The sequence below is a fragment of the Lepidothrix coronata genome, unplaced genomic scaffold (assembly GCF_001604755.1).
Source record: "Lepidothrix coronata isolate B3197 unplaced genomic scaffold, Lepidothrix_coronata-1.0 Scaffold3, whole genome shotgun sequence".
NCBI lineage: Eukaryota > Metazoa > Chordata > Aves > Passeriformes > Pipridae > Lepidothrix > Lepidothrix coronata.
The window spans coordinates 2,871,603-2,887,423 of record NW_016690183.1 but is presented as its reverse complement, the minus strand read 5'-3'; the positions used below and the strand labels follow the sequence as shown (position 1 = coordinate 2,887,423).

The following is a 15,821-nucleotide window of genomic DNA, read 5'->3' as shown; positions in this document are numbered from 1 at the left end:
TGCTTACTGCAGGCTAATACAGATTTCCCGACAGATGATTACATAAAGTGTTGTAAGGTGAAGATTTGTTGCAATATTTTTGTTGCTGAAGCAAGTGTAATGCCTGCAGAGATTTGTTGGCAAAATAATAGGTGCTGGGCCTTTTTTTTTTTTTTTTTTTTTTAATTTGTAAACCAGTTCCTTTCAAGTAATTTCACAGAGAGAAGAAAGTTATATTTACACCAATATTTGGGCATAACCATAGATAGAAAAATAAGAATTTAGTTAATCAAAGTGAATATTTTGCCTCTTTTTTTAAATTGCTATCTGGTGAGCCTTCTGAAAACAGAAGTCAGTTTCTTATCAAAAGTGGCCTTTGCAAGCCACATTTTGCAAGTATGCAAGAATGTTTTAGCAACCTGTGAACAAGATTTCTGATTTGGGTATTTTGTCAAGTATTTAAGCTTTTTATGTTTTTCCCTGCCATTTAAAACAAATGGTTCAAGACAAGAGGGCATGGTCTCAAGTTGTGCCAGGGGAGGTTTAGGTTAGATATTAGAAAGAATTTCTTTATGGAGAGGGTGGTCAGACATTGGAATGGGCTGCCCAGGGAAGTAGTGGATTCTCCGTCCCTGGAGATTTTTAAAAAGAGACTGGATGTGGCACTTAGTGCCATGATCTAGTAACCATGGCAGTAGTGGGTCAAGGGTTGGACTTCATGATCTCGGAGGTCCCTTCCAACCCAGCTGATTCTGTGATTCCATGAAATACAGAAGAAGCTGACTAGTAAAGGTCCTTAAGTGATATTTTTTTATAAAAGACCCAAGGAAACCATCTCAAGGAACTCAAAGTGATTCAAGCAAGCAATCTGTCGCATGAATTATTTAAGAAATGACATTCAGCTGATTTAGGTCAGCGCCTTCTAGTGGTCTTTAGTATGTAACAGAGGAAACATACAGCCACAAGGGGGGAAAAAAATAAAGAATTGCATGGTTGTGCGAGTCAGTTTTATTTTGCTTCCAACAGATGTCTTTAAAACAAAAATTGTGTGTAAAAATAGCCCCCCCAAAAAAATTTCTCACCTTTAATTTAAAGCTTCCTCCTTTTCAGAAGTTGCCTTTTAAATATATTTTACAAACACAGTTGCTTACACTAGTATTGGATACTTGCCATTGCCAATCTGATGTTCCTATCAGTTAACATTGGTATGAAATGGTATGAAATTGGTATTCAATGCAAAATAACATTATTATCCCCCCAAAAAATTTAACTTTTTAAGATTAAGAGAATCAGTGGTGACTTTTTCCTTTTTTTTTTTTTTTTAACATTCCTGATTCTATGAAGACAAGGATTCAATTCAATAGACAAAAGTACTTGTCATTTGAAGATTTTTCTTATGGCTAAGGGAGCCAGGCTGCAATTCAAACAAATATATTTGTGATCTACATCCAAACAGCAGAATGTGGGCAGCATGAAGCAAATATATGGGTCAGTATCAGTTCAGAGGAAGATGAGTTCCCTCCATGCACAGGTTAGAAATGATTCCTGCTAAGAGCTGCAGTGATGGGAGAACTTTGGGTTTCGTGACAGAAATGGAACCAATGCATTAGAAAAATACCTCTTATCTTGGTGCCTTCACTGCCTGCAGTTCAGGTGGTATATTTTATTATTGAACAGCTTTTTTCTAGTTTTTAGTAAGCTCTTTCAAGAATCTCACGTGATCTGGGTTAGTATTAAGAAGTCTCAGAAAAATCCTTTTAACTGCAAACATTATTTACACCTCAAATATTTGCCTGGCAGGGCACTACAAAAGGTCCAAGTATGTACTGCAAAACTTGCTGATTTCTTTTTGAGCATATTTCGTATGTTGCATGGGTACCATATGTAGCCCAGATTGATGTCGTAAGTATTTATTTTAACAAGTGTAATAAATAGCTGCATAAATCCCTGTAATTGACCATTGACTTTAATGCAAGTTAAAGCTGGCTGCAGGCAGCACTATTATCTTAAAAATTATTTGAAGAAGTTCTCTTTTTTTAATAGATGTTCTATGCTATAGTTTTTGGAGCCCAGAATATTCTTTTCCAGCTTTTTGACATACACACCTTTTAGGTCATAGTGTTAGCTATTTGTGCACTAGGGAAGGAGGCTTCAATGAATACCAAAACCACATAATTAATTCATTTTTAGTACAGTCTGAACTTTTTATGAATAAATTCAATAGAAACCTTAACACAGCATAATTCCTTGTTGAACTGAGCCCTAAATTTAAGCAATGGTTTTTGAAACCTCTTGGGAAATCATTTTTGTGTATCTCTGTAGTTACTGTAAGCAAGGATGGCTCCACAGAGATTTCACATCCTAGCAATAGGAATTATATTTAAAGTATGGAAAGTACTGAGCAATTTTTGTGTATGCCAAAGCATATTAGTATTCCAAATGAAATGTTTATATAGGTAGCTGTTTTCTACATGGTCCTGCTGTGCCTTTAGAAACCCTTCACTTCTATTAATTTTGATAAGAATGATATACTTGCTTCCTGTATTAGAAAAGACTGACTCCTGTTTCTTCCCCAACTGTGACTTTTTTTTTTCTGAGATACCCAAAAATAAGATCCAAAAAGGATATCACTGTATTCCAAGGGCAAGTTTTTTTGTGGTTAGTATCGGTAATGGCTTCATCTGCAAGCATGGAACATTGGTTTTGTTTAAGACCATTAGAAGAGAAGTCTTTTTATATATCCCGTGGATCTGGGTATCTTCTTATAACTGGAATGTGTTTAACCATTTGATTTTGGAGTCTCCATCCCTGGAGGTACTCAAAAGCCATCTGGACATAGTCCTAGACAACTGTTCCCTGGTTGAGCAGGGTGGGATGGACCAGGTCCCCTCCAGAGATCCCTTCCAACCTCAACCATCTTTTGATCCTATGAACCAGTCAGGATGTACCAGCTTGGTGTCCCGAGTTTGTCCCAGTACATGAGATTGTCTACATTATACAATGCATTGATTGAGAAAATGTTACCCCTTTTTCTGCCAGAAAAGAAATTTCCTGGTAAAATGGCAAAGTAGTGCAAATTTTTTTTCACTAGAAGACCCTTTAGTTTTAAAACTCCTCATTTTAGGTATTACTGCTTCCAGTTCAGATTTTACAGATGTAGAAGCTGGTGTATACCAGCCTTAGAGAAAATCCCATTGAAAAAGCTTTGCTTCTGCTTTTATCCTGTATATATATTAAAAAATGCAAATGACTTCAAGGCAGAAAGGTGCAGCTGAAAAAAAATAAGAGACCAGGTATTAGCAGAAGCAGAGGGTAATGCTGCAAATCTCAGTTTATCCTTGCAGAATGCATGTCCTGCTGCTCTGTGTATCCTGGCTCTCCACTTCTGCTGACCTATCTAAATTCCTTAAGAGCCATGGGTAATTTCACCCCACTGCTCTCTCCATTAGTGGGTATGGAAAGAAAAGCAGCAAAATTATTGCTGCAGAGAGAAGCTGAGATTTCCTCCAGAAAAATCTGTTATCCTGGAAAAAAAATCTAAAGAAAATTTCATTGAGAAGGACTGCTTCCCACAGCCATGTGTGGTAAGACCTTTCAAAAGTGAGGTAGTGGAGTGACTTGCTTATGAGAGCCAAGCTGAGAGTGCATTTCCCTCATTTCTTGCAACTGGAGGGCAGAGGCTATTTTTGCCTGCTTATGTCATACAGAGACTATTCAAGGTAAAGACTTGTTTCCTTTGTCTGCTAGCTATCGTGTAACTTGCACCCAGTAAAAAAGACCTAACTGACTGAGCTTGGAAAGCTGATTACTGTTTTATTACGTGGGTGCTGAAAGCAGTCTTCAGCCCTCAGATCCCGCCATACAATTGCTATGTTACCCCTACATGTTGCTGATTTTTTTTCTATTCCCTTGCTGGAGCTAAATGGTGAGGGCTCAGTTGCCAAAGCAGCAATAAACAGAAGCTGCAGGTAATATGAAAATATGAAAGAAGATGATGACACAGCCAGCATTTTCTCTATGTATCGAGAGACATCCCACACTAAGCATCTACGCATTAGCCTGGTGAACTACAAAGCACCATCAGTGAGAGAAAAAAAATCATATGTCACCCTTGGCATAATTGCAGAATTAGAAACCTCAGTGTAGGCACAAATAGGCTGCTCTTTGTTAGCTTAAGAGCAGTTGAAGGAGACTGAGAGCAGAAGGACGACTGCCCATGCTGTGTTCTGCATGGCAAAACGGCAGGAGGGAGGCTCTGCTGGAAAAGGGAAGTCTGTTGGTCAGGCACTGTCCCTGATGGGAAATGTGGTTGGTAAGGAAGTGGCAAGGAGCCAAGCATGTGCGCAGCCCTGCCTTCCCCTGTGTGCCTTGTCTTGGCTGTGCTGCCCATGCTGCCACTGATACGTGATAATCCAAGAGGGAGTATGAGAAGATGAGCAGAAACTTTTCAAAATTAAACAACCAAGATGCGAAACTGACTAAATTTACATTTGTTCGTTTGAACTTACTTCAACATCCATGACAAGCTCCCTTACTCCCACACCTCTTCTGCAGGAGGCTGCCCCTCTCCCTGAACCCTCACAGTAGCTTACTTGCAGATGAACTCTGAGGGAGGAGGTAGGTCAAGAGAGGAGGAAAGGAGGGAAAATAAAATAAAGCCATAGTTTGTTGAGAGAGCTATTGTCAGAGATGTTTTCATTACTCAGAGTGCAAGTGCTGGTGTGTCTGGGCTCCTGCTCCACTGCTGTTGTTTTTGGTACTTTTCGGTAATACAGAATGAACTGGCTGTACTCCTAGCAGATCCTCTCCTCCCCTCCCACCTTTACCTTAGTGTGACTAGATAATACAGGGTGGCATTTCAGTAAGAGAAGCCTTCCACTTGCACCAACTCTGGTACTGTTACTCAGTATATACTATCTACCCAAATGTTAGAATGTCAAATGTGCTAAACACAATTAGGTGTTTATTAAGTTACTCATACCCTACTTTCCCATGCAGTCTAAATACCTACCCAATTCTCGATGCAATGTACAACAACCCTAAATGCAAAATGTGTCAATAGACACATGCATCTGTTGTCAATGTAGCCTGGGAGACTGTTTAGGCTAGTGTTTTATCAGTGGAGTGATAGCTGAGGAAAAGTAGACCAACCTAAAAAGTGGTGTGTAAAAACAGGCATAGGACTTGACTGCTCAATATGCAGCATGGGCTAAAAGTCTAGCTTGAGATGAGTCACTTGGTTCTTTTTTTTTAAACAGGGATTTTTTACTATTATTATTATGGGTTGGGCAGGGATTAGACATCAGCGTTATTTTGCGATAGCAAAGCAAATGACATGGGTATAAAAAATAGCATTTATAAATCTAAAAAGTTGATGCTGCTAGACTGCTGGTAAAGCACAAACATCTTTTGTTCTGACTTTGCAGAAGAAAACTACTCTGTTTTAGCATTTTGTTTGGGATCCAATGTAATATCTAGTTCTCTGGGAGCTGAGTGCTTTCCAGGAATGCACTAAATCCTGTGACAAGCCTCTGACGTGTGCCATTCTTTATCATCCCGCTTTTCTTCTCTGAGGAAAGCAAGCTATATGTAATGCATTTTTTCTGTTTGCATTTTTATTTCAGTCTGTGTTTAAGACTCTCATTAGCAAGTGCAAGATCGAAGGAATATGTTTGTTTTGTAAAGGAAAAGGCTAAATCTTCATGTGCTCAATATCTAATTGCACTTTGGACTGGGTCTGTAGAAAGTATTCCCTGACTAAGTTTTGTCTTTTCAAAACATGTATTCTTATGGTAGAGAAGTGACAGGGATGGTGACGAGCCTTCAGTGTTAGAGTAGGCTGCCCTTCACCACCATTTTCTTTCTCTTTTCTCTTCCCTCACCTTCTGCCAGGTCTAGCTGCCACAAATGTGTCTCTGCTGTACACCAAAGTGATAAGCAGAATTGACTCAGTATGAGCAGGGCCCACTATCAGGTGATTTTAGGTTGTCTTGGACAGCGTCAGGGGGAAACAGAGAGTAGAAAATGTAGTGCAGAGGGCAGTGACCTCACTTCTGCGCTATGAGTGTTTTGCAGCTGGCAGTAAGCCATGGGCAGGAGGAGGCATGGCTGGAACAAACCCTGCTGCAGCTAACCTGGCAGGGCTTTGGCAGGAAGAAGCACAAACTGGGTGGGTAGGGTTCTCAGATAACATGAACCAAACATTACAGATATTCACTTAAGACCTTCCCACCAACTAATTTTTTTTTAGGTAGAGTAGAAGTGCAAGCAGATATGAAGGGAGGGAGCTAAATTAATGAGGAACAGTACATCCCCTTAATACATCCAGCTGCATGCCAGGTGACCTGAGCTGCTAAGAGCGTCCTGTAGCACCTTTCTTGCCTTTCTTGTTTGCCCGCTCATTCCCCTCAGGCTTATCTTGCCAGTGCAGGAGGGACACCTTTGCAACAGCCACACATTGAAGCCAGGACTGCTGGCTGACACATGCCAAAAAAAAAAAAGGAAAACCAAACTGCCCTATGAACAGTAAACCAGGAAAACTGCAGACCTTCGATTTTTTCACTCTGATCATTGAGGTTGATCATAAAAATTAGGACAAATCATGACATCATCTATGGTCCAAGCTCCTGGCAGCGCTGTGATAGAGGATATAAAATTTGCCTGCTTTGCCTCCTTGCATTAGTCCTAATCCCAGTATATGGAAGAGTCTGGCCTAAGTCAGACAGCCCACTCCAGAAAAGCTCAGCAGACATCTGTCCTGGTGAGTCCTGGCAAGATGTCACATGAGGCCAGATTGTAGATAAGGAAGCACCCCTTCCCTGCTACTTTCAGTAGGAGATAAGGGACTAAGCTCCTCTGAGAAACTGATCTGTCATGCCTGGTGTATGAAGTAACTTCTGTTTCTGGTATTTAACAATTAAAGGAAAGAGTTTGTCTAAATCCCTCTCCCTGTTGAAAACTAATTTCTTGCAGCTAAGGATGGGAACCTGTCACCCTGAAAAACACCATAAGTAGCTGTCCACTGGATTACTATACCACAAATAGACTATTAAACATTATTAACATTATGAACCTTTCCCCTATATATATATATAAAGATCCCAACAAAAAGAACTAATTTCTGCTCTTTAGATATCAACCTTTGCGTAAGGTCTGTGGGGTGAGAGGAGTCAGAGTGCTCTTAAGTCCTGTAGCTGTGAGTTTGTGAATTCCCTGCCTTTCTTCACCATTTTCCCTTGGCAATGCCACACAACAGTTGTTCAGTGCTGAGTAGACTCCATGAAAAGACTACAAAATTCTGCCCAAATTTGCTGCTTCATTATTTTGATACAGTGATTGCCAAGCATTTTGACACAGTGAATGCCATGCTGTAACACAGTTGTAGCCGGGTCTCACAGGAGCTCATTACAGGGAGGTTAGGCATTAGTTACTTATACCAATGCCGACAACTGCTTTTACATGCTTTCCTTGGAAAGATCTCAAAAGACTCCACAAAGAAGGTCAGTAGTATAACCATACTTTTAAATTTGGAGCAGTTTAATGCACCCCAGTTGGGTCAGCTGACATTGGCATGCAGATTCAGCCAACACGTTCAGCAGGGGCAACATAACAATGCCACAGAAACATGATCGGGAGAGCAGAGATCTCCACACTTTGGCTTTGAAGTTTCTACAAGCTGCTTCCCTCTCCCATTTAAACCCCAAATCTTGTGCCAATAAATGGCAGGAGGATTTTATGCTGAGTTTCACTCCTGCCAGCTCTTAGAAAATGTTATCACTCTCCTCTCAGGCTGTTTTCCTAGGAAGGGTTGGTGCAGCCTATTTTCACCTCTGGGACTTGCTAACTCCCACACCAGGTTTTCCATGGACAAACTCAGCCTGAAGCTGGCATGGCAGTTACTTACATTCTCTTTTTCTCTGCAACTACTCAGCTGAAGTAACGTGGGGAAGGGAAAGGGACCATATCCCAAGCCAAGGGGACCCTCTTCTCTGCTTTCAGCAAAAAGAGTTTTTCCCCAGCCTCCCTTTTACAACCTCTGACTTTCTGTGCAGGAAATGACTCTTTCTAGTCTTGATGTTATCTTTTAAATACACTAATGCTGCTGCCTTGGGCTTTTGAGTGAATGAAGGCATTCAGCTTTCCTATCCAGAAAGCCTTTTAATAACTTCCCTTGGAGGCTGAAATTTTGCCCAGGGCTTGCAGAACACAGCTGGGATTGGAGAGGGCAGGAGAAGGGGAATGGGGCAAGGAGAGCAAAAGAAGAAAACTCATTTCAGGAAAGGAGATCGGCATTCAGGAGGCAGATTTGCAAGAGTTTTGTCTGTTTTCCTGCTGAGGTCAGACTGTTGAATGGGACCATGCAGAAAACAAGAGACAGGGACAAAGTAGAAGACGTTATTTAATAGTTCATCTTAAATAACATGACATTGTCAACATGTGAATGACTTACACCTGTCAAAGGTGGTGCAGAATATCCTGTTGTGTTTTGCCATTTATCCAGTGCATATGTTTGAAGAATAGATACAAATACTGTCCCATCAGGAGCTTCAGTATATAATTAAGGTTAAGACTTTCTTTTTTAAGAAACAGCTTGACATTGAAACAGAGGTGCAAAAGTAACATGATATATATGCAAAACAGGTTTTAAGTAAGTTTCTAAGCATGCTCTCTACTGAAGTTTATTTTTTTAAATTCAGTTTGACACTATAAATACATAGTACAAAAAATGCAAGTTTACAAGCAATTTTCCCAATAGTATGCCATTTGAAGTGTTAAGTAGCAACATTCCTTCAACATACGTTGTATACATTTAAGAGCAATAATATTAAGTATTTACATATCGAGTTATGAAGAATGTTACATATCATGTTTGAGAATATAAATTAGTAACAACACATAGAGACAAAAATACATGTACTGTGAAATAAATAATTCAACAGCTTTACATATGAGGATATCTATAATATTATAAGAACAAAATATACAAGATTATAGAATTTGATCTTGCAGTTGCTCATATTTGTCACTTGAGCATCTAGGCAATCTCAGTGCAGTAAAAATGTTACTTTATGGCATTACTCATACATTGAAAATCAGGTGCACAGAACCACATTAGTGAAATGGCTCCTGACTGAAACACCTCCTGATTAGAACAGGCCCCCAGAAAACTTGGTTTTATTCTTGTGAGTTGAGATACTGTTGGCATTCTGGGTCTCCTTTAATTTCTGGAGATTCAGGAATTCTTCTGCCACTTTTTGGATAGACACACCAGCATTCAGCAGATTCTCCATCCAGTAAAGTTTCACACTAGAATATTATTAGCAAAACAAAAATCACAGTAAGTAACTGTAAGCAGAAGATTATCTGTGAAACACTGCAAGTAGAGGTGTTGGACAGAACTAGGATCAGAAGGACCTGGCATGGACAGACTTGTTTTGAATGCAGTGGTCCGCAGAGCCTCTTGAACAACACACTTGGCTAGGGAGCCAAGACTCGAGCTCAGCTACCACAAGAGCAACTTCAGATTTAAAACTGCCCATTCCTTAGCAAACAGTAGTAGAAAACAGCAGTATCTTCCAGCATGAGAAATGGAAGGATGGCAGAATTTACAAGCTGGTAGGGTGAGAGCAGTGGCTGAATGGTCTGGCTTTTAATGCAAGGAGGCAAATAAGGTGGTGTGGGTTGTTTTTTTTCTTAGGGAGGGCATTAAACAGATTTCTGTTTGTGCTTGATTAGATCCCAAGGTCACAGTGTTTGTGAGTCACATCATGATGCCATACCCCAAAACAAGGAGTCTCGGCAACACAGATTTATGCAGACCTACTAAATTTGTGTGGATGAACTGTGGTTACAAAGCGTGGCTTGAAGTTTGGAGCTTTAGTTGGGTTTGCAGATTACTCTCACTTTAACTTGCAGTGGCTTTTTTTGAGAGCATAATGGAAATGAGCAAATAAGCTAGTCCACAGGCAGGACAAATCAATTTTTTCTGCTTTACAAGGTTAATTTTGCTCCAGAGAGTTTCTCACTGCGTACGTGAGTTTCCATTGCCTGGGAGCTGAGACTCCCCTTTACATAGTGATTATTAGATATTCAACAGGCTGTGGCAGGTAATATGGTGGATATAATGAATTAATATCAACTGGAACTACGCTAACAAATCAGGCACATGGAGCTTGATTTGTCCTGGGAGCAGATAGGGTTAAAATATTTTAGAGAAGGTTTTGAGTGCACCTGTTCTGTGAATGGAAAAGACTCCTACCTCCATTGCTGTCAGCTTCCAGCATGTGGCTCACTTTAAAGAGAAGGACAAACCATCTGCTCCCACTACAAAATACCCCTGTTTTCACAACCTGCTTGTGCAGCAGCTGCAAACGTGGGAGTTTGGGAGCAGAGGGCTGTGAAAGGGTTGGCTGTATCAGGCTAGTCTCAGCGCTGCTGTGAGCAGATAGGGGAAAAAAGGCACGCACCTGTTTGCTGTGGTAAAATCCATTCTTGTTGCAGTTGGGCAAATAGAATTTGTAAATCTCCCCTCCACCTCTCTGCTGAGCCTTCGCCAATCTATACAGGGCTCTGTAGAGCTCCTTCTGGCAAGGACCCTGGAAGAATACCAGGCACAGGTTGTAAATACCAAAATCACAAAGAAATCAGCTAAACAAAAAGTGATCAAAATAAAGCTAGCAAAAAGCTGAAAATTAGGCATATAATCTGTACCAGAATGTTTTGTATATAATTTTCCTTGTTTCAGGAGGAGCACAGCCAGAAAACTCTGGTCTTGCATTTAGACCTTTGTTTTTATTCTTTGAGGTATTTTCTTTAAGGATTTTAATCCTTAAATTGCCACACAAGGAAATTTAACCTGTACTAAGTAAACACATTACTGCTCAGAGGGTACAATCTCTCCTATTATGGGGACTTGCACGTTAAGAAACTGGTACGTGAGACTTGCCACGTTTTTGGGGTTGCCATGGCCCTGTGCTCTGTTGATATATGGAGAATAGGTACAAGACATATATACAGGGTGCAAGAACAAACATTTGAATGTTTGTTATCTTTTGTACAGGACAGAACTGTTGCCAAAGCAACATGGAGCCATCCTGTAGCTCTGGGACCAAAACCCAAAGTGCCTGGAACTGAGGATGAAGAACTGTTTGCAATATTAATTATTTTCACATTTTGCTGGCTCTCTTTTTTGAAGTCACAATTGCTGTGCATCAACAGTACCTAATATGTTTAAATCACTGCAAGGAGAGGAGAAGTGGCTGAACAAATATTTGTACTTTAGAGTAAAAATAAACATAGCCTCTGCTTTTACAAAACCTCCTTGTGTCAGCCCCTCATACAAGCTGTCCTATTCCAGTCAACCGGTTTATCTGTGACTCTGGGTGAGAAAAGCAGAAGCCCTGAAGTTCAGAACTGGAGCTAACAGCACGCATACATAACAGTTCAAATCAGATCAATGATTAAGTCCTGTTCTGTATATGGAAATGAGGCTTCCCACGGTAGGGTGATGATTAGTAGGTTTTTGCTTTTTCTTTTCCACTTTGTCAGTGACCATTACGAACCTGGGCTTCTGTGGTGTCCGACCAACTCCGCTCCGTAAGGCAGGGGTGCTGCTGCTGGGGACGGGTCTAACCGTGGTTCTCTGCTGCCCTCAAGTGGAACACAAACATGCTTGCAAAAGTGTCCCCCCCCCCCCACTACCTGCTGAGATTTTGCAGTGTCTAAGCATACTTTAATTGTTGAGCTTTTTGTCTTTCTACGTTCATGTAATTGACATAGAAAAACACATTTTGGTTTGCATTGGTGTTTTGTCAATAACTATGTGGAAGGACTCCTTTTTATTTCACTGTGTGTTGGACCAGTGAAAAATGCCTTTTTTAAAAAAACTAAAGCATAAAAGGAATGCCAGATTTTAATATGGGTTCATGTAAATTAAGAGGCCATCTGATAGTAAATGCAGTGAAAAGTTCAGCCTCTGCACAGTCTGTGTAGGACATATCTGATGCATGCCTGTTATTATCACTCTATTTTGCCATTTTGCCTGTTCCTCAAGCATCTGATGAAGATATTCCAAAAGTCTGTTTGCCAGCTTCCCAAAATACTGACATTTCAGAGTTACTGCTAGAATTTCATGCACATTTTCATTTTGTATTCTGAATAAACAGCATCTACTGAAATGGTCTCTGAAAGGTTTCAAAGAAAACTCACCTGCTCTTTCCATGTCTTGAGTTCAGATATTCTCTTTGCTTTCATGTTCTCATATGCAGTGATGGCATTCCAGGGAATGGACTTATCCTGGCCCATGGGAAACATTAACTGATAGTTCAGCAGCTGATCCTGTGTTATTTCAGTGCTTTCCAAAGGCATATCATCAGGTTCGACAGGGTCTGGAAATGAATGATATTAAGGTAAACATCTTCAGTGAACTTTCGCATTTATTTCTCACAGTTAAAAAGGTGAAGAACAAGAAGAATCAACCAAAAAAAAAAGAAAAGTAATATCTAAGACAGATCCATTGCAGTAGATCTTGTAGGAATAATAAATGGCAAATTAAACTTTGGTCATAAGTTCACAGAAGGACTCATCAGCTATTCTCTAACAAGGCAGTTATTTTATTATCCTTTGAAATTATGTGAATCCGAAAGATAAGCAGCAGCCAGTCTGCTAGAAACAGAAACACCTTCTTGACCACAGTGGGTTGTTGAGACTTGGCTAAATGAGGAAAGACTGAAGTTAAACTTCTAATGAATTTAGATGTTTGTCAGTGTGATGTGTTTGTTTTTATTCATGAGGGGAACTGGTCCAAACCTCATCCAATAGTAACCTGTACCTTGTTCCGTTTCTTGCCTCACATACAAGAAGGAGTAGCAATTCCCAGGAGCCAGCAATAGCTCATGGTGGCCTGTGGTGGATAAAATAGCCAGGGATTGTCAGAAGCCTAATCGTAGACTGTATGCTAGTACCTAAATCAGCATGCATGAACTCTCCCACTTAAAGCAACAGAAGCTCTTTGCAGGGGACTCACCATAGGACAAAATTTTTATGTGTCTAAATAACTCGTTGGATCAAGGCTGTAAACAGACAATGGACTAAAAAAATACCCTTTGACAATGTTTACGAAAAGATGGAGGTGGGAAATTGAAGAGGGAGAAGGAGGAAGGGAAGAAGGGAGGAAGGGAGGAAGGGAGGGAGGGAGGGAGGGAGGGAGGGAGGGAGGGAGAAAGGAAGGATAAAATTAAATTGTGGCTTAAACTAAACTTTAGTTACTGTTTCCTGTCCTCCCTACCCTGTCAAGTAAAAGAGAAGTTCCGCTTACTTCCACTAATTTTTTTGAATCAATGACGATGATTTTTGTAATGCTACTGAGTTACCTTAATCACCACTTTGTGAACATAGGAGTAATGATGATGAAAATAATAATCATAATAAATTGAAAAATAATTAGAAATTCCTGAGCATCATATTGTCTAAGATGCTTGAGATGCCTTTTTTCTTGAAAATAGTTTGGCTAGCACTACACTACTCCAGATACATTTTGTTCATGAAATGAAGCCAGGCATCAAGCTTGTTTAGTCTTTTCGTTCTCTATCATGACTTTTGGAGATGGACATAAACAAAGCCTAGAAAACATTTGTCCTACTGTATTTACTGTTCACTACTAAAGAAAAACTGACTACAGCTTCCTAGAAACCTGGGAGATTATTCTGCATTGTGCCATCACTACACTTTAGGGTTTTCGTGCTCACAGCCAGTAGCGTAACAGCTTGTTGCGAACAACTCTTGGCTTCGCATCAGGATGCGCCTCGCCTCGAACCGGTCAGAGCACGTTTCCCCGGAAGATGCACTCTAGCTTCCCTATTTTTCAGATGCCTGCCTTACTTCGCTCATTGTTCCTGGCTCCCGGCGCCCGCAGCGCCGTCGCCGGCTCCGGGGCATCGCGCCCGCCAAGCCCCCCGGCTGCCCCCGGCGCGGTGCCACAGCGACCGGCCCGGCGCGTTCCCTGGCGCGGAGCGGAGCGGGGACGCGGGGACGCGGTACCTGCTGGCTCTGCCGTGCGCATCGCTCCGACCTCGCTGGCGGGCAGGCACGTCCCATGCCCCTGGATGAGGGCGGAGAGGGGCCGGGGCTCCCCGGCGGGGACGTGGCAGCGGAGCCCCAGCCGGCAGCGGGCCGTGTAGACCCCGCAGGGCTGTCCCGGCCCGAGGGCGCAGGTCTGGCAGCAACCGCAGCCGGGTTGCCGGGCCGCCTCTGGGCAGTCGGACGCGACGGGCGGGCAGTTCGCGATCCTGTCCGGACTGCACGGGGCGCAGCGCACGGGCTGCCCGGGGGCCAGGCGGGGACCCAGCAGCGCCGGCAGCAGCAGGGCCGGCAGCCAGGAGCGGCGCAGAACAGATCGCAGGCGACCCATGCTGCTGAGGAGGGAGCGCGGGAGGGCAGCTCGGCGGCCTGGGGACCAGGAGGCACTTTGCATACATTCGGGTCACCCGGGCCATTTATACAGCGCTGTGCCTGGCTATTAATCTTTAACCCCAGTTAACTATTATCTGAACAGGAGGGCTGGAGAAGCATCATTTCACTGGCGGTTCAAGCCCCTGGCCACTCTTCCCCTCCCCTTTTACTTTCCCTCTTTATCTATTTTCTTTCCTCCAGACATGAAGGAATGCTTTTATTCCCTCACCCCCACCTCTCTACACCAGCACAATTAACAAGGAAATATGTAGTGGGGGTTGGAGGCGAAATTGGCAGAGGGCAATGGAGGAATGGGGGGTATCCCCTGCCCTTTTGCCTGTCACAAATGTGTCCTTTTCTTGGCTTTTCATAAAAATGTAAATGTTAAAAAAAAAGGGAGTGGGGGGAAAGGAAGGAGGGAAATCCCGTTGAAACTGAAGCAACTGACTTTGTATTTCCACAGCAACAAATGCAACAAACCCTTATTTAATTTTCATCGTGTGGCTGCAGGTTAGTACACTGACATACCTAAGAGGAGGCCTCAAGGGTAATAAAGCCATGAGGATTCTGTAACCACTGCACACATGCATGTAGGAGTCTTTGCATTTACCTTCGGGAAGGGCTGCACAGCTGAAGTTGGAGGGATCTCCTGTGCCTTGGCTCAATTTTGCCACTGCTGCTGGGATGAGAGGAGCTTCAGTCCTCAAAACATGCACTTGAGGGAAATCAGTGTTTGTCAAACAGACCAAAAATTAATTAGATATCTGCTTTTCTGTCTGTCCTGTTACTCTCTCCATCTGCTCATGTATCACCTGAGGGAGGTGTGGGTGGGAAATCCTTCCTTTTATCCTTTGCATGCAACAGTTGTCACTCCAGTGAAAGAAAAAGTACTCAAACTTCATTGTGCTGAACAGATTATTTTATCCCAGTATTCACAGTATGTACCAAGACTGAAATAGCAAATTCTACTATAAAGTCATCTAATGTAGCATGGTTTTTTTGTTTGTTTGTTTTTTTTTTTAACATTTACTTGTCCTCTTTTGTAAATGCATCATTTATGTGAAAGAAAGTGAAGAAGAATTGCAGAGCAAATTTAACATTCTGTTATTCACTCTTTGTTTTCTGATATTGATACCAAAGGTTTTATTTATCATGTAGTGATTTTTTTATCCATCTATATTCATAACTCATTTCTTAAAAGTATTCTCATGAATTACAAATTTTTACAACTTGACACATTTTCACTTAAATACTTCATGTATTTTATTTAAATTCAAATAGTTTCAGGGATCTCTAGATACACAAAAGTTGACAACCCTTAAAGCTCATTAGCATTTTTAAGCATTTTAAGGAAAACTAATTTTACATATTTTAAAAGAATTCTGTGGACTTCG

The 15,821-nt window shown here is 41.6% G+C and overlaps 1 protein-coding gene across 2 annotated transcripts; it reads right to left on the bottom strand.

The window, feature by feature from the left end:
• Window positions 1-8,361: 8,361 nt before the first annotated feature.
• IGFBP1 (insulin like growth factor binding protein 1) lies at window positions 8,362-14,427 on the bottom strand. 2 transcript variants are annotated; one of them, XM_017822612.1, is made up of 5 exons: window positions 14,017-14,427; window positions 12,187-12,365; window positions 11,541-11,623; window positions 10,446-10,574; window positions 8,362-9,285 (listed from the first exon to the last, which is right to left on the bottom strand). In XM_017822612.1, exons 1-5 carry the CDS (start codon window positions 14,384-14,386, stop codon window positions 9,126-9,128), a joined length of 921 nt encoding a protein of 306 aa, XP_017678101.1. In that variant the 5' UTR covers window positions 14,387-14,427; the 3' UTR covers window positions 8,362-9,125. The 2 variants fall into 2 exon arrangements, with proteins under 2 accessions (XP_017678101.1, XP_017678107.1); XM_017822618.1 differs by lacking the exon at window positions 11,541-11,623 and having other exon boundaries at window positions 14,017-14,419.
• Between the last annotated feature and the right edge of the window lie 1,394 nt (window positions 14,428-15,821).

Bases quoted from the DNA above. Each gene is read 5' to 3' on its own strand.
- IGFBP1 (XM_017822612.1), bottom strand. From the start codon at position 14,386: ATGGGTCGCCTGCGATCTGTTCTGCGCCGCTCCTGGCTGCCGGCCCTG. The intron at 11,624-12,186 runs GTGAGTTTTCTT...ACTTGAGGGCAG, and splicing joins TCAAGACATGGAAAGAGCAG to CAGAGAACCACGGTTAGACC. The intron at 9,286-10,445 runs GTGCGTGCCTTT...ATAATATTCTAG, and splicing joins GATTTTACCACAGCAAACAG to TGTGAAACTTTACTGGATGG.